Genomic DNA, 18,354 nt, shown 5'->3' with positions numbered 1-18,354 from the left:
GGATGAGAGGGAAGAAAAGGAATGGATGCCATGCACTTTTTACTACTTAAGACAGAAGAAAGCCCTTGTCTCCTAACCAAGGGCCCCAATATCAGGATCAGCTGTGCCAATAACAAGCTGTGTTATTACCTCTGCTGTACAAAGCAATTTGGTTTTTATTGACCACTCGCTATACAGGGCACTACAACACTCTCCCCTCATTAGAGCCTGTCAGTCAGAAAGCAAAGGAAGGCAAAAGCAGATTTAAGGAGACGGCAGCTCTTTGCAGTCATGAAGATAACCTTGCTCGAGCAAAAGCATTGACAGCAGGCAGCCAGGACTGCAATGAGGAGCTGCAAATGATCAGACAGCTGGGAATTTCAGACACTGGAAGAAAAACCTTAGTGCAGGTAGAACAATTTATCTCCCCTGGGCAGGAAAACACCTACAAAATTACATCCAAACACAGAACACTGAGGAAAGTTTTGTTAGCTCTGATTTTGTTTCTTCTGCTCCCTGTGTAAGTCTGCCAGGTGACCTCTGCTTGCAACAGACTTCAAATACTGGGAGCTCTTCTTTGTGTCTCCTTGGAGAAAATGGTCAGGAATCAATTTTTCCACTGATAACTTCATCTGGTCTCCTTCTCAAATGAGTGTTCCCACAATTTAGTCCCACCTTACCCACTCCAGCCTTAACATTTCACCTTTCCTTATGGCTGAGGGATGTTTGGCTGAGTGCAGGCATCTCATGGGATGAGTCTCAGAGCTGCTGTCAGGGAATGTGAAGGGGGAATGTTTTAAGGCCAAATACACAACAGCCAGAACATGCAGAGGATGTTCAGTTTGGAGAAACCTGAATTAAAGAGATTTAGGCCACTCCAGCACAACAACCAGTGACCACCTGCATCAGGAAAGTTTGTTCTAACCTATGGTGAGGTATTAGGAAATCCAAATTCCAAGTCCTTTTAATAGTTTAGCTCCACCCAGAGGCTTGAGGCAACGCAGAACTGGCTGCTTGGGAGGTGCAGGGTAGAGAAGAGAGGCTATTTCTGGCATTACCCCTCAGTGGCAGGATGAGAACCACAGGCTGAACTGCAAGAAACATCTTGAAGGTTGGAATTTCGTGTCGAAGGACATATGCTTTTGAGGGAGGGGGGATTATCAAGAAGAACACAGAATGCTGGGCTGTCCTTGTCCCTGCCAACCCAATCAGTTTGCAGAATTGAAGTACAAGGTGAGATCCCAACACCTCAGGAAGAGCACAACTACAGATGTCCCAAATCAGTCTAACCTAAAATAGGTCACTTGCCACTCTGAGATAGTGTGGCCAGATCCACCAAAGATATTACTTTAAAAGTTTCTATCCTTAATTTGTATCTGGATACCAAGGTTCAGAGCATCAGCTCCTTGTCTGCCCTTGCCTGGCAGGCTGACACCAGAGAAGACACAAATCACAGGGCTGGAGAGCAGCAACAAGCCCGGATGCTCCTGCATTCCTGCCTGCCTGAGACTGCAGGCGACACAGGGCTGGGAGAAACATCTTTGTTCAAGGCTCAGTCCACAAACTACTGCTCAAGTTCAGCTTACAAACCTAAAAGAGCAGCTGGGCACATATAAACACAGCTCCAGTACCTGGAGCTCAAGAAAAGGCACCTCAGTGAATGTCACAGGAAAGCTTTTCCCTTCAAAAGAAGTTTTCCACACAAGTTTTGTGATTTTGTCCTGTATCCATAATGCAGATGTCGATGGCTGGAAACAGAAGTTGAGCAGAGGGAAATGCAGACTTTGGGATCAGTGGGTCAGCTTGGCTGCTGGCAGTTCAGAAGGAGAAAATGAGATGCATTAAAAACTTCTTTCTGGTCAATCTTTATTTTACACATTTGCATCACAGCAGGGAAACCAAGTTACACAGACTGTCCTGACTTGTCTCTACCTTGCTTCTCTTCAAATACTGTTTGCTGTTCTTTTAATAAAGTTTATAAAATACTGAAAAAAAAATCCATTTTTACATCTGAACAGGAACTGAGGAATAAGATATTTACAGGTCACCAAAACCCCAGGAACTGGACTTTGCTGTACATAGAAAAGTCTTTTTTAGTTCTTCTGGAGATCATTTACTAAATGAATTCAAAGCTACATTGTACAAGGTGCCCTAAAGCTGCTTAATGACACAAGAGGATCTAGAATTAATTATTAATAGTTCCTAAAGGGCAAGGGAAGCTATTTAGACCCATATTCTGCTTTAACAGAGCAGGTACCAGCTCCACTGGCTACAGGATGAAGTGCGTCTGACGATGTGGAGGTCGGACTCTACTTCAGCACACAGAGAGCAGAACATTGAGTGAAATCCCACAGGGAAATATTTATTAAGAATTATCCTTTCTAGAGGATTGCTGCAGTCAAAACATAAATGGGTTCTTGAGCCAGTCAGCTTATAAAGAGTGACTCTTTTCTCAGCCACTTTGTTCCTACACCACTCAACACCTGAGTATTGTATTTTCCTACATCCTTTTCCAGCCACTTGGGAGCACAGATCATGTGCAGTTCTCACTGGATCATTGCTATATCCAGGCAAGACACTACAAAGGGAAAATGCACAGCTTCCCAATACTGCTAAGGAAAAGTGATTAATCAGCCTAAAAGTGTTGTATCCAGCAGCTATAAAAAAGAAACCAAATTAATTCAATTTAGAACAACATTTTATAGCAAATCAACCCCAGGGAACACAAGAAAAATATTGGTCAAATGTCTCTGGGCAGCACCACCTCGGCTTTCATGAAAGATTGAGGCTACTGATGCTACACACAAGGTCACAGTTTCAGTGTGAGTGCCACTATGTTCAAACCTCACTGCACCTCCCACTCCTGCAGACCACAGCTCCTCACTCTTTGTACACAGGTGAAAAATGAGGATGTGCTCTATGAGTGAAGTAGAGATCATAATACAGGAGCTATAAAACATCTTCTTTAAAGTGACAGCAATCTGTTAGCTAGAATGACAGGTCAAATTGAAGGAGACAAACCAAGTAGGCTAAAGAAGAAAGATTTCCTTCCCTCTCCTTAATAGCTAGGGAACTCCAGTTCTCAGAGAGCTCAATAGAGCCTACAGCATCCAGTATTTGCTTCAAATTGGGCAGTTCTCAAATCAGCAACAAAATCCCCTCCCTTCTCATCAATTTGATTGTCAGTGGCTCAATTGCTTTTCTCTAAGAGGAACACACAGTAAGGAAAAATGATTCAACACTAAAAGTCTTCTACAGGACTTGCAGCAGATGTGCACACTGGAGTGATCAGGACATGCCCTCTCATGGGCAGAAGGAATGTTACAGTGCTCAAGGATACACGGTGGATGCACACTCATGCTAGAGAGAGTCCACTTAGCTTAGGAAAAAAAATCCATCTTCCACACCATGGAGCTCCAGACAAAATGCTGCAATGCAGCAAATTTTTACAACATGCTCTCCCAGGGTATGCCAGCATGGAAATCCAGGAACAGGGCGCTCAGCTGGAGGGAAACACTGAACAATGCACTGCACACATCACAACACGCTGACTTAGAGACAACATGAAAGAGCATCTTAATAGGACAGCATGTGGCTTCTTCAGCTCAAAGTGCTCCACTCGGAGCAGGCAGCAGCACTGTTCAGATGACCCCATTATGTCTTGCTTTCTTTTACAAGGTCTCTTGATGAACCATCAAGGAAAACATTTTCCAGCCCGAAGAATGTAAGAGTCTGGCAGTTGCACTGCAAGGAGGTTTCCTCTGGAAGACAGCCTGAGGAGCAGCTATGGCAGGAAGGAGTGCAGCAGTGGCATGTCAGCATCCACAGGGATTTACTGGGGCATAACCTGCATTACAAGGGAGGACTGAACCGATCTCAGTTTTGTCTGCAGAGGGGACTGAGTGCTCTGCTGCAGCAGCATATGGGAAAGCATTCAAACCATTTATTCCCATTGCACCAGACCTGCTGTTCCAGAACTGCTGTCACTCTGCTGCGGGGTACTGTTGGTGATAGCTTCAGCTCAAGCAGTGACAGGGAAGCAAAGCTGCATATCCCTAAACGATCTGTAATGCACAACACCTCCTCTCACTTCCCTCCCTGTGAGAGGCAGAGCTTCCTAAGATAAGCAGCCATCAGCATGTGAAAGGCAAGCCCTGATTCTCCTGCCTGGGAAGCTCCAAGCTGCTGCACTCCACTAGCCCTGGACTCATCCTGCAGCTGTGGGTTTGCCTGGGAAGGAGGGGAGGGAGCAGTCCTGCCTTTGATGTTTTGCAGTGCAGCAAAAATGTGCTGGAGAAAAGCAAAACTGCAGCCATCCCCTCCAACACCGCAGCTGCCATCCCATCCATCAAGACAGACTTTTTGTCCTGATCCAAGGAACCGCACCAGAGAAAATTCAATTTTTTAAATGTCCAGAATAAGAATCTTTCAGTTGTTTTGACTTTTCCATCACTTTGATTTTTCTTCCTAATGCTCAGGTCTGACCATTTCCTGCTGCTTGGCATCCTGTGTAAAGCACCAGCTGAGTTCAGGGCTAAACTTGGAAAAAGCTCTTGTAAAAAAATTACTTCCAGAATACTGCTGTGGCTTTTCATGCCAAGACAAAAAGAAATGACCCATTTTTCTGGCCTTTGACTGGTGAGCCAGGGACTTGGCAGATAAACCTATACCATATGCAACTTTAGCAAAAAAAAGTGCATATAAAAAAACCCAAAACCTGAGTCTTAGGTAACAGCACTTGCCAAATTGTCAGCTCCACTGATGCTGAGGTGTGGAACAGGCAGCTGTTTGGAACCAGCTCAGCACTCCTGGGATCACAGCACAGCCCTCGTGGTTCTGGGTGAAATGCCACATCCACGACAATTTCACATCTCACTCACAAAAGGAATTAACAGGCTCTAGAATAGCTTCATCCAGATGGACTTTGTTCCTGACAGCACATCCTCATCCCTTACATACCTCAGTGCCAACACACTGCACGTTTTCAGTGGGCTTCTCTGAACAAACTTTACTGTTGGAGCAGCCCTCTGGATGCAGGAGAGTGACACTTCCACAGACACAGAGGAACTGCACAGGAAGAGGATGAGTTTTTCAGATGTTACATTTCAATGTATGATGAGCTGGGACTGCCTGTGTTTATTTATGGTCCACTTTCTCACACTTCAAATCTGCTAAATATGCAGATTTCTTCCTTCAGAAGGCCCTATAGGTCACCAAACAGCCTTTCCAGTGGTACAGGATCTCTTCCCACTAAAACTGCCTCACTGCAAGGCAATGACAGCAAAGTCAAAATACCACTGCTGTGATTACTGTGAAGTTACAGCTGAGGGGGAAAACAGAAGAGGATTCTGTAGCCAGACACAAATGTTGCTCTTCTTGTGTTTTACCTGAAGAGAAAGCAGTTCCAGGTATCAAAGCAGGCAGATTTGTTTCTACCATCTCCATGGTGCATAGAACCAACACCTGGGAAAAGAAGTGGCAATAGGGGAAAGTGATGCTGCTCCTAAAACAGCAAGTCTTGGTACAGGCAGTTCACCAAGAGCTCCACAATCCCTGCTCAGGAGTGAGGAAGTGGTTCAAGATTCTGGAGGAAATCTTCCTTCTCAGCTTGAAGAATAAAATAAACTAGTGGCTATTAGTCGTCTAATTAGCTGTGCCCCAGAAATGTAGTCCCTCCAAAAACCAATTCCTGAACGAGTCTGTAAGTGATGCTGGCACATCCAGAGCTCTGATGATGCCTCTCCCTGACAGAAGCACTTGGCTCCACAGCACCACATGTCCAATGTCTCTGCATGAATATTAAGGCTTCAGTGGATCAGTTACTCATAGTTGATTTATTTTTGATACAGCTAATCTTCATTCCACCAGTGAGCCACTTCCATCCTCCCCCAAATGAACATCCATTTTCACCACTACAGCTCTGGACATCAACTGCCCTGCTGACAAACCAGGGACTACAGAGAAAACACACATGGCACTTTGGAACACGTCTGTAAAGACTCCACTGCAAGTCTGCAGCTAACAGTCAAGGATTCCATATTCCCCTGCATCAAGGTTCTGGACATAATATTCTCATCTCCTGACAAAAAAAACAAAACAAAAACAAAAACAACAAACCTCAAACATTTAGGACTTGGAGTTACAATTGCCTATTTTTAGTGGCAATACCACTTTGACCAGTTCAGCTCATCTCAAACAGCAGTATCATTAATTCTACACAGCCAGAGAGGTACAAGGAGCCATCCAGAGAGGCCCAGTAACTCAGGGTAACTGTGAACCAGAGATTTATGCTGCAGTAAAATGGCTGGACAGATTTCCACTGGAGTGTCTGGTACTGTTTATACTGTGCCAGAAAGGAGTGACTTTTCAAATACCTTGAAAATATTTTATGAAGCAAACCAAAGTGCTCTGGGTCACAGCTTGAAAGTAAACATTTTGGCAGACCCCTAAAAAGCAAGCATCAGTCTTACACCTCTTGTGTACTTCTTGTCAGGTTGGGGTGAGTCAAGAGCAACTCCATGGACAGCTGAGAATGTACATAAATGCTTATTGCACTATGGCTTAGTGCTTTAATGGAGAACAGTCACTCATTTCCTGTATAGCAACACATCTGAAAACCTGACACATTCAGGTGGACACCTGCAGGGATAAGACAAGAAGATACTTATCACCTTTCACACTTGCATGAGCAGTGGCAGGAGTCATCTGATCCAATGCCCGTTCAGTCTCTCAAATAACTGCAGTTGTTTCTATCCATTTGTTTTGCAATGTTTCGTCCAAGCAAAAAGGAGTGTTTATAAAAAGAAAAAAAAAATACTTACATGTCTTTATCTTCTTTTCCCACCTTCTGACAGGCTTTGCAAGTCCCAGCATTCATGTTACATAGCAAGTGTGTGTGTGTGTGTGTATATGAGCATTATATAAAATATATTCTTTACATACACACTGAAGATCCTTCTTCACATTAGCATTACACATTCTGAGGAACGCAACAATTCAGAATAAAGAACCGATCCAGAAAAGGGGGAAAAAAAAGCTACCCAAAATCCCTAGGAAAGCTTCACGCTCCTTGCAGGTACCAGGAGATCCCATTTTCTTATGATCAAAGGAGTAGTTATATTTCTGCACTGCTTTGCTCTCCCTAGACACACCCCACTCTGCAGTTTCAGTGGTGGGGGAGTGCAAGTTGCTCCCTTTCCACTGAGAGTAATATTAATAAATTAAAAAAGTTTCTGTGAAAGTGCTGCCTTAGTCCAGTCCATCATGCCGTGCTTTCCCATTCGCCCTGGGGCTCTGCTGAACCATTCACCACTTTCTTGACTTTCTTCATGCCCTCCATTACTCCTGAAGTCGTCACCCTAGAAGAGAAGGGAGAAGCATTAGACATCAGACCCTGAACTGTAAAACCCATTTCAGCAACAGCTCACATCCATCAAGCAACACCTCTCACATCTCTTTACCCACGCTGAGCAGTTCCCGTGTTTGATCTCTTGTCTCACCCTGACACAGCACAGATGGGTGTTGGAAGCACAGACACTGTCCTTGAGCACCTTCTCATCTATCATTAAACTAAAGCAGTAAGTAATATTGGCTCATACTTCAAAAAAGGTAACAGGGTGGTTAAACAGTTAAACCAGGTGTTTATCTGCTAAATTTAAGCAGTTCACTTTAAACCTCTTTTACTATGCAGCTGACCACCCTTATTTCTGTGACTTTCTTCTGCATTTTAATAGGTACAACATATTACACAAATACACACACAGTGGACAGTGGCCCAGATGAACCTTATTAGCTTATTGCCCACCCCCTCTTAATAGCAAATGAGCAGCAACAAAACAGAAGCAAGAAGTTATCCTTTTTATACCATCCAAGTCTGAATTTGTCACGGCAATCTGACCATTGAACTACAAAGCTTTACAATACCATTCAGTATTAGACTCAACTGTTTATCCAGGAACAACTGCATCATTCCTTTTGGAACTGCCCTGGTTCTCCAACAGCTCTTCAGCTCAGCAGCTTTTCTCTGCTGCTACACCAAACAGGCCATTTGGATGCACAACACATTTCCTTTATTCTTTTGCACAGTGTGATTCTCATTCCATACAGGTATTTTTTCCCCCATAAACATGCTACAAAGGTTATTTTGGATGCTGAAGGTGCCAATAGCTCAATGCATTCCCAGGGGATGCCAGGAAGCACACACAGACCTGTCCTGTTCAAAGCTGCCCCTGTTGGTCTGTGAGTGCTTTCACCTGCTGTTTACCATGTCACAGTGCTTTATTTGATCAGAGCTGCTAACAACATCTCCACAGCATCACCCCAAGAGGAGAAGCCATCTTCAGATAACACTCTTCTTCCCTTAGTTCCATGTTAAATCCCAGCTTCTGTTCATGTACTGTAAAAATAATTTACTCAGCCTGCTGTGTCAGTGGCCATACTGGGATCATCACTGGTTCTCACTTTAGAGTGGGCCTAGATGAACTTGGGCTTAATAGGAAAGGGTCACAAGAGTACAGATCAAATAACCTTTTTTCCCTAGTAAAATGAAAGTACAAAGAAAAGTAAGCAGGTTGCTTAAAGGAGAAAGATGGATTTAGTAAACAAACATTTCCTAGAAGAGATCAAACTAATCAGTACAGAGAACTGTAGATCTTTCGAGTTCTCCCTGTTGACAAAGGTTTCCCTTAGTCAGATAGGAAAAAATCTGAGGAAACATAAGCTAGCCAAAATCAAAGTAGATAGATAACTAATTGGAAAAGTATGTATTGAGATGTACTTAATGGTTTCCTGTCAAAAATGTAAGAACATTGAGTGTGGTTCCAGAGAGGCCTGTCCTGGGTTCACTTCTACTCAGTATTTTCAGTAATTGCCTGGGTAATGGAATAGAGAACTTGCTTATTAAATCTGCACAAGACACTAAGAGCTACATGCTGGAGAACAGGACTGGAATGCAGAAAGATTCTGGCAAATCGAAGTAATAGTCTGAAAAGTACAGGAGGATGCAGCAAGACAGCTACCAAGTTTACTCTTCAGAAATAATCAACTTCATAATTACAGAATGAGGAGCTAAGTACCCATTCCTCAGGGAGGAGCTGAAGATTGCCATGAACTACAAACCAGGAATGAGCATCTCACACAGCAGTGCAGCAGCAGATACACTGGGATATAAAAAGAGGTGTTTCACACATGCAGGACACCAAAGGAATCCCCAACACTTGACTCACAGCTGGGAAGATCCCACCTGGCTCACAGCTTAGATTCCAGCATTGCACTGTAATGTCATTAGAGAGCCACTGCACGCCAAGGTGGGGACAGAAATAATGAGAGGTAACAGCCAGGAGGGAATGATCCACTTCCCACGTTTGTGGGACAGTTACACACTGGAAGGGCAGGCAGATCAAGTCACATCCTTTGCTACCAGAGAGACCATTTACTGTGTCCCCCCTCAGTACCAGCAAACAACTGTGAGAGATTTCTGCGTGAATTCTCCAGGAGTGAGGGTTAAAGCCCATCTGAGTTGAACAGGCTTTCTTCATCTCGTGACAAATGCATGAAGTAGCTCTCAAATCCCTCCTTTTCTCAGATTGTTCAGGTCCAACAGGCAATTCCTCTCGCTCTCAAAATCAGTCCAGTCATTACACTTTAGTGCCCAATAAAATAACAGTAGCAGCACTAAGACCAAGCACACTGAAATCCCCACTGTCCTCAGAACAGTCTCAGCACTTCAGCTCTGACCTGCAATACAGCAGGGAAATGTTCCTCACCTGCAGCCTGCTCAACTGCATTTCCAGCCCACAAATCAGCAGCAGTTAAAATGCAACAAATCCTTCTCACTAAGCCATCCCTCTCCAGAGAGCATTTCTGTGCCTGCCAGAGGGATATCCATCACAAATGAGGCACACAAGGAGTTCCCCAAGCACTCCATCACACTGTGGTATGTGCTGCAAAGATTTCAGGGGTTTATTTTTCTCCTGCATTGTATCCAAGGTATCAAGGACTGGCTAAACATTCAGAAGTGTCTCCAGCTCTCCACAGTGGTGGATCTGAGCTGTCTTTTCTCCTGTTTATTTGTTTTATAGTCCAACAAGAAACACTGCAATACTGGCAGCGGCCAGCCCTTACAAGCTATTGCAAACTGAAGTGAAAACTGATCAGCCATAGAACAAAAAAGCTGATGTCTGCAAGTAAAAGATGTGTTAGGGGAAGAAAATCACTGCTAACAGAGAGCACCACCAATCAGTCTGCTTGAAGCACAGCCTGAGAGAAAACAGAGAAAAACAACCAAGCAGGATGTCAAATCTCAGCACAGAATAAGCTGCCTCATGACACAGAGAGAATCTCCAGATCCCAAGGCATAAGCAAAGATCAGTGTTACCACAACAGTTGCCTGTGTTGAGGCTGTTTTGGGTGTTAAGGAGAAGCAAAGTCTCCACACACTGAGTAAGATGGATTTACTTTGAGAACAAAGCCATTAATGGTTTCTTCTCCTGCAATTCCTCCTCCAGTGGAAATATCTTAACCTCCCATGCATGCATGAACATCATTCTCAACCAAGACCTGCTGAAGAGCACTTTGATACCCAGCATCTAAACCCAGCTTACCAAGATAATGAAATTAAAAAAAAAAAAACCAAAATTCTTCCTTTCCCCTTCCTCACCCCCACCTCTTCTACTGTACTGCTCATATTTTTGTGTTCATGCCCCAGAAATGGCATTAGGACTGGAAGCCTGACAGCTCTTTCTGCCAAGTGTGGCTGCACCTTTTCAAGCAGGGAACTCTAATCTAACAAACTGTCAGCGACGAGCCCACGTACTGACAGAACTCAAGAGGCTGCCCAGCACAGAATACACAGAAAGCCACTTTGCTGATGAGGAATGGCTATTGAACCTGCTTAAAAAAGGACAGACAGGCCCTTAGCTCAGCTTTAGTCACACTCTCCTCCCTGCCAGGACAACTTCTGTGGAGCTTGGAATAACTGAAGAGATTCCTGCAAAGTCTGGAGCCTTTCTCCAAGCCAGAGTTACCTTTGCTACTCTTGATTTGTATTTTATTCCTGAGAGTTACAAGGACTTGCAGAGAGAGGATTTGTGCCTTGTGCTGCTTCTGTACAGACACCTAATTTGCAGATTATTCTTGAAGCTTTCCAGACTTCCAGTGTCCTTAGCAGTATTTGCATTTACTGCCAGACTGAGATTTGTATCACTTGCAATGCATGAAAACAGACCCAAACTAGAGAACTGCACTTGAAATGCCCTGGGCTTTTTTTCCATGGAAGACAAGCAAGCCTGGAAAAGAGGTTTGATAATCTCACAGCTTTCCCCTCTGCTGGCTCTTAGAAATGTTGAGTCTAAAGGAACTGAATGCTTTTGATTTAGAGATCCCAATTTTAAACAAAAACCCTCTGGGAGAGGAAAATAACAATAAAACTGACATAGCAGAACACCATGAAGTTTGCAGGTTTTTAGTTTCTGCCATAGCCTGTGAAGACAAGTGGGTATTTATCACATTAAAGACAAAACACTCATGCAGTGGTTAGTCAGGACACTGTCAGACATTTAGTCATCTGCTCAAATAAACCCAGGTATCTTTTCCCCCTACAGAAACAACATTTAATATTTATGAAGATAAAAATAGGACCAGCAAGACCAAATCAGTGAGAAATTTAATACACTTCCATTGCAGTGCTTCACCTGTCTCAGAATGTGTATAAACTGTTTTTCAAATATCTACAAACACAACCTTCCTGACAGAGCTGGGGAAGGGAGAACCAGGCACAGATTATACCCTGCCAAGTGCCCAAATGGAATAAAACTTCTGGTGAATCAGATCAGAAAAATTCAAGCAAGGCTAAGGGGAACAACCCACAAGGCATAACAATGGAAACTCCCAGAGCAAAGAGCAAAATGCCTTACTAGGAAAAGGCTCACAGGGAATTCTAACCCTTAGGTTTTAGCAACGTCTATCTCATGATGAGATGTAAATCACTGAATTACTTCATTAAACCTTCTCCAGCTCATTTCTGGCAGATTCTCCTAAATTTAGCAACTTCTCAATTGACTAAAATCACTGTATTTGAAAGGTGTCCTATTATTAGTTCTAGCAAAACCCCCACAAGCAAAAAATTCATTAAGCACGTAATGCAAAGTTGAAATTCGCTCTTAGCAGGCAAAATGAAAAAAGCTTGTTTTGGTACAATTACAAATCCTGCCAGTTCAGACAGTGACTTCCTGATGTGAATGCTTTTTTACCTAACAGTTTTCAAACTGAGACCAGTTTCTTACATAAACCATTTAAACACATGTAAGTGATAGTGATTTTAAGGTCACTACCCACTAGTTGGATTCCACTTGCAAAAATGACAGATTTTCTAGAACCAAAGCAAAAATAGCTAAGCATTTAAAAAGAACTTTGTTACTAGCCATATTCCTGAGAAGTTAAACTCCTTACATGACATTTCAATCTGGATTCTATGATTCAAACCTCCTTGTAGCAGTTTTTAAATAAGATTAATTTCTTTCTGAGCTAACTATGACAGCAAACACATTTGGACATTTTTTGCCTCTGTAATAAAAACAGTGTTGATTTATTTCACCCAGGTAAATGAGATTTGCCAAACTGGAAAAAACTCTTAGGAACAGGTTTGTGAGCCTGTACATGAATTGCAATTATGCATCAAACCTGTAACCACCAAAGGATCAGGTTAGCTGTGCTCCTATCAAGGCAGCAGACTGGGCCCCCTAAAGCTGCACCCAACACTCCTGACAGGCTGAATTTCTTTGGGCATTTTTAATTACACATTCAAAATGTCACTTATTTTTTTAAGTCCTTAGAAAAACACTGAAAAAAAAAAAAAAAAAAAAAAAAAAAAGAAGACAGGGACTTAGCCTGAGCCCTGCTATATACTTTTTGCAGACTAGCTGAGGTCCTGAAGCATTTGTGATGCCTCATGGTTTCGCAGCAGGGAATAAACCAGGGAAGAGTATTGATAAAAATCCATCTCCTTGGCTTAAAATAATTTTTTGCAAATCTATATGCTGAACACCAAGGCAGAGGGGACTTTACACCCTGTTCATTTATTTATTTTTATACATTTATTATTATTGATGTTGTGCAGATTGGTGGGTCGTTCTTGTTCTTCACTTGGGTTTTTTTAAAATATGAAGCATTAATGATGAACTGTAAAATGCATTCATGTTCCATGATCTAAATTTTCTTACTTGATATTTTCATGGGCATCTTTTTGCCCCATGAGAAGCTTTACCAGCTTTTTCCACACTACTGCAATTTCCAGGTCAGAAGCTCCTATGCACACCACAAATCTTTACACACACCAAAACAGACACCTTCAAACGTGAGCAGACCCTCATATCTGTCACAGAAGGGTTTAGAGAGATTAAAGTAAACTGGTTTTAAACACTACTTTTCCCAAATCAAGTGAAGAGGTAAATAAAAGGGAAAAGGAGGTCTTACACAGCTTCCATCTCCAAGTCATCCTCATCATCTTGAGAGAGCTGTAGGTAAGGGTTGTCTGATGCTGGACGGAATTTGTACCCAGTGAGGACAAAGAACACGAGCGTGGCCATTTCATCCAGCAGCTGCAAGTGAAAACACCAGACTGAAGTTCAGCCCTGCTATGCTCTGTGGTCACAAAACATCGCTCCTCATTCATAAGGTTCAAGGTTTAATGGCCAAGAGGCCTGGGCCACAGCAGAAATAAAATAATAACTGTCTGGTTGTCATTAATCCCAGGCTAAAGGCTGTCAAATCCTTTGTTCTTTCAGTTTTCCCTGTCACTTTAAATACAGTTACAGTTCTATCCATCTCTCCAGAGCTTTCAAAGAACTATGGCAAGACCTGGCTTTTAAATGGGGAGGGGGAGAAATCATCCCTACACTGCTTGGTATTTTCAACAGTTAACATATTCCAAGGACTCCCTGCACAGTTAGTTACTTGGATTATGTGTTAAGAAACCAAGTACTTAAAAGTCCATAGGCAAAAGAAGCCTGTAGATGGAAGAGCAAAAGCTTATTTCCCTGGCTCCCTCAGGCTTCAATTACATAGAGCAAACCTGACTAATTTTCTTCTCCTTTGTATGTTCTTGATTAATTTCCTTCAGACATTTTTAAATTGAAAGACTGAAAATCAATAATGCAATTACTTTCAGACATCTCATGTATAATCCAGCAGCCTTGCTGGACAAGCATTAAACTAAGAATATATTCTTTCACCTTAAGCACATGAGTGATAAAATCAAGAGGAGGCAGGGTGCAGCACTGTGCCTTGAGATGTTTTACTATAACATGAGGAACATTTTATGGAATTTTGTTGTGCAGTTAAAGAATAATGGAGAAAAACATCAAGGAAAGGATGTATTTTCCTTTGCTGGCAAATACCTGGTACAGCCATTTCCACTGGAATGGAACAGCAATCTTTATGAGAATTGCAATGATCCGTGTGAAGTAAATGTAACACACAATCTGGGAAGGAAAAGGAGAAAGCATGAGAACAATAGCACCAGCCTTAGAGAACCTTCTAACCCCAGAGAAATAGCTCAAGCAATTCCCAGATAACTCATTATGTCAAACTAGCCTTATTATGCTCCTCAATAAACATGGAAGATACAGGCTGAGGGCTCTACTGCTCGCTGAACATCCAATAACTCAAGCTATTGGTAACACACTCAAGTTACAGCAGGAAATGCTTTAAGTATTATGATTTCAGAGAATTTCAGGAATCACAATTGTAATTTATTACTCTTGCCACTTAGAAGAGCCTGAAATGAGGCCGTTGGAAATCATTAGGAAGCCTGTGTTCTCCTGGGAAACGTGCTCATGGCTCCCACTGACTTAATCAGGAACTGCACACATGCATCTCCAGGCACCATTTGGTCCCAAGTTTAATTTTTAGCAAGTTTACAGTACGTTATTCAAGCCCATCAATTCAACTGGCAGCTCAAGCTGTCTCCAGAGGAAATCAGGAAGCATTACAAATAGCTGGAATTTAAAGAGAGACAGAAGGATATAACCATTAGGAGAAAAAAGGAAGTTGCTTTTAGGATTGCAAGCCAGTTGACCAAGATGCCAAAGCACAGCAGTGCCAAGAGCCTCTACCACATCCACCAGCTGCAGTAGTTTCCAAGTATTCCATCAAAAGCTTTGAACAGCTTCCAAGTTCCCCACATGCATGTGTGCAGGTGTTTTACTTACCATGACATAGTAATGTCTGAAGAGCTTCAGCTTTGCTAGGTTAATGGCAGCTATCAAGAGAACACAAAAGTCCATCAGAAAATTGTTAACATGACACAATTTCTTTTGATGCCTGCCTGCAAGGCAGGCAAGTAGTCAAAATCAGGACTTGGGTAATACCAGGCTAGAAGGATTTGTACTGAGGAGTGCCAGCCTGGCATGTCCACATACAAGATAATTTCCAGGCTGAGGTGAATTCACTCTTCAAAAGGGAACTGAGATTGCTTTTACACTAAATTTTATATGCACACACTCTGCATCACAGAACCTTCCTCTAGCTGTACACAGCCAACTGCATACCGTCACCTCCCTCCTGCTAGAAGGGCCACAGCACCTGACACTGCCCCTAGAAAATTCCTGTCTTTTCTAGAGCCCTCCCTGACTGCTCCATGCCTTCAGGTGAGCAACTTGCAGGTAATCACAGCTCTGGGAACCACTGCACCTTGCTGAAGAGCAGCCCAAGCACTTTAACACCTAAGCAAGGTCCTCCATCATCCCTGGCTGAGCCACAGCTCACAAGTGAAACAGGAAATCACCCCCAGCACGCGTGTGAGCGGCAGCCCCGGGTGAGCGGCGCGTACTGCACACATCACATCAGCTGGAGCAGCACGGAACGCTCATCTCAACCAGCTGGGGTCAACAACAGACACAGCAGCTGTCAGCTCTGCTCTGAGGCAGCTTTTAGATGTGCAGCAGGATTACAAACACAGGCCACTGATGCTTTTGTGACAACGCGAGAGGCAAAGAGTCCAAGATATGTTGACGGCATACAGAGATGCAGTTCAGAGCCAATGAACAAGAGCTGCCAGTTAGAAAATACTGCCACATATTTACTGCTATTCCCTCCAAGTCCTCAATGTGTTTATCAGATGTGGAAGTGCAATACATCAAGCTGAAGTTCACCTGCACTCCCTCACAGAACTCCCCCACTGCATCTATTTGCATGTAAGGTCTTCTGGGTTCACAAGACAGCAAAATACAGTATTTCAGATGAGGGAGAGGAGAGCTAATAGCTCCAAAAGAAATGCCTCACCTCCACTGACAAAAACAAAGCAGCTTTTCTTATGCAAAGGAAATGTCAAAGGCACCACTGCAAATAAATTCCTGTAGGTTCTCACTGCAGAAACTACAGTGAAGACAGACAGCATTCTGTTATAAAACTACTTTTATAATCTAGAGATCAGAAGTCCCTTTCTAGATTAGTGTTCCTGGGGTACTGCTGAAAGCCACAGATACCTCAAGCCAGATACAAACACTCTAAGAGCAACAACCTGACCAACACAAGGCACGAACTGACTGATGATCTACAGCTAAAAGCTTTTCCTAATAGAGTTGGTGAAAGACTGAAGCATGTAAATATGCATGATAGGTGCACTGAATTGTGAAACAGGGAAGCAATATTGTCCTATTTAAAGAAGAGCTGCACTAAGTGTGACCATGAAGATCTTGTGATTTCCCACACACCGGTTTGCACACAGAAGGATCTATTTTGAATTCAACGCATCCAACTTCAAGAACTGCCACCAGTTGGTGCACTGACAGGCCAGGAGAATTACCAGAATCTGTAGTTAAGGAACACCAACTCAACAGCTGTGATTCAAACTGCCAGTCTATCAGTGCCTTACAGTCAACACCAGTGAGCTGGGGAGTCATTTCTGGTGGATTCAGGCACTGCATGGGATGAAAAGTCAGCAAAGTCCAAGATCTGACTGCCAAATGAAGTGTCATGATTCCACCTCTCCCAGCTGATGGAGCACAGCTCAACCTCTCAGCAATAGCAAAGAGTCATAAATTGGTATATTCACATATTCAGAATGTCTGAGCATGGGAAAGAAGGGCAAAGAGAGGAAAAAGAGAACCACCACCAAGGAGAAAGTGTCACCTGTGGGAGCTGACTTGCTCTCCTCAACTGCAGCAATATTTCTCTCCACTATCAGATACGTAAGTCAGCATTAATGCATGTCTACAAAATTCTGCCAGTTTTTTTTTTTCAAACAACTCAAAGTTACAGGACACGCTGTTCTGGAGAAAAATCTAAAATCATCATTGCTTGGCATCAGCAGCTTGTAAATTGCTTCTTCACAGGCTGAATGTGCTCCAAGCAGTATTATTTGAGTCTTGCTATCGTGGACACTCCAAGATTTCTCTTCACCTCAGCCTGGCAGCCCAGACAGTGACAGCAGCATTTACAAGGAGCAAGGCTCAACCAGCAGCTGTCACTTACAACTTGAATCACTTGCAACCTGAACCTGTAAGGCTGTGATAACACAGCAGCAATCACAGCATGCAGTAAAGGTTGGGTAAATTTGTATTTTGAGTATGATAACCATTCTGCAAAGGACAGTACTTAACTGCAGAGAAGGAAAAAAAAATTAAAGAGACTTTCCACCAAAGGTTTTAGAAATTAATTCATGCCCTTTCAGACAGTAATTAAAAAGATAAAAGGCATCCTCCAAGAAGGATTTATAACATCCTTACTTTGCTTCCCTCAGTTTTCCCTCTCTATCACCATTTACTTTAACAGCTTGTACCTGCAATAGCCTGATCTGCATCAATCAAAACAGAGCCCACCCCAGTATTCTGATAAGCAGTCTCTTTCTGAGATTGACCTCATGCTAATTTCCAGCATTGAGGCTGTCTATAAAATGGAAAAAGAAGCCGGACCTTCCATTTGCACACCACACAGTAGCCTTTTGATGAATAAATCCGACCTTTTCAGTATATGTATGCAATAACAATCACAGGATTGCAGCTGAGGCTGCAGGGAGCTCGAGCCCAGACAATAAAATCCATAACGAAAAACCATAATGCAGCCAGTGAACGTGCTCAAGGTACAGCTGAGAGTATTTCTGCAATGCTTTGCTTGCCCTACTCACGCTGGTGCGTATGAGATGTGATCTGTGCCATTATCAAACCGTAAATGGAAGCTTTCTGCTCTCCCCAATGATGCAGCACATGGAGATCTAACCCTGGAAAAAGCAGCTCTGACAAGTGTGGCTCTAAAGCCTGAGCTCTCTGCTTAAAAGCATTCCTGTACTAGAAAGAAGAGGTCAGACAGATACAGCAAGGCTCGGTGTCACGCAGAAGGAGGTGGCACAGACTCCTTAATCTTGAGTGTCCTGAACCACAT

General features: G+C 43.0%; 1 protein-coding gene across 2 annotated transcripts in view; it reads right to left on the bottom strand.

Moving 5' to 3' along the window:
- Positions 1-5,794: 5,794 nt before the first annotated feature.
- The window catches only part of GPR107 (G protein-coupled receptor 107), a 33,035-nt gene continuing 20,475 nt past the window's right edge, over positions 5,795-18,354 (bottom strand). For both annotated transcript variants that reach the window (XM_063408973.1, XM_063408974.1), the window contains exons 15-18: positions 15,186-15,235; positions 14,373-14,456; positions 13,450-13,574; positions 5,795-7,337 (exon numbers count right to left, since the gene is read on the bottom strand). In XM_063408973.1, the coding sequence (XP_063265043.1) occupies positions 7,241-7,337; positions 13,450-13,574; positions 14,373-14,456; positions 15,186-15,235 (356 nt within the window). In that variant the 3' untranslated portion in view covers positions 5,795-7,240. The remainder of the gene's footprint in view (positions 7,338-13,449; positions 13,575-14,372; positions 14,457-15,185; positions 15,236-18,354) is intronic.

The sequence above is a fragment of the Prinia subflava genome, chromosome 12 (assembly GCF_021018805.1).
Source record: "Prinia subflava isolate CZ2003 ecotype Zambia chromosome 12, Cam_Psub_1.2, whole genome shotgun sequence".
Lineage (NCBI taxonomy): Eukaryota > Metazoa > Chordata > Aves > Passeriformes > Cisticolidae > Prinia > Prinia subflava.
This window is presented reverse-complemented; position numbering and strand designations above follow the sequence as displayed.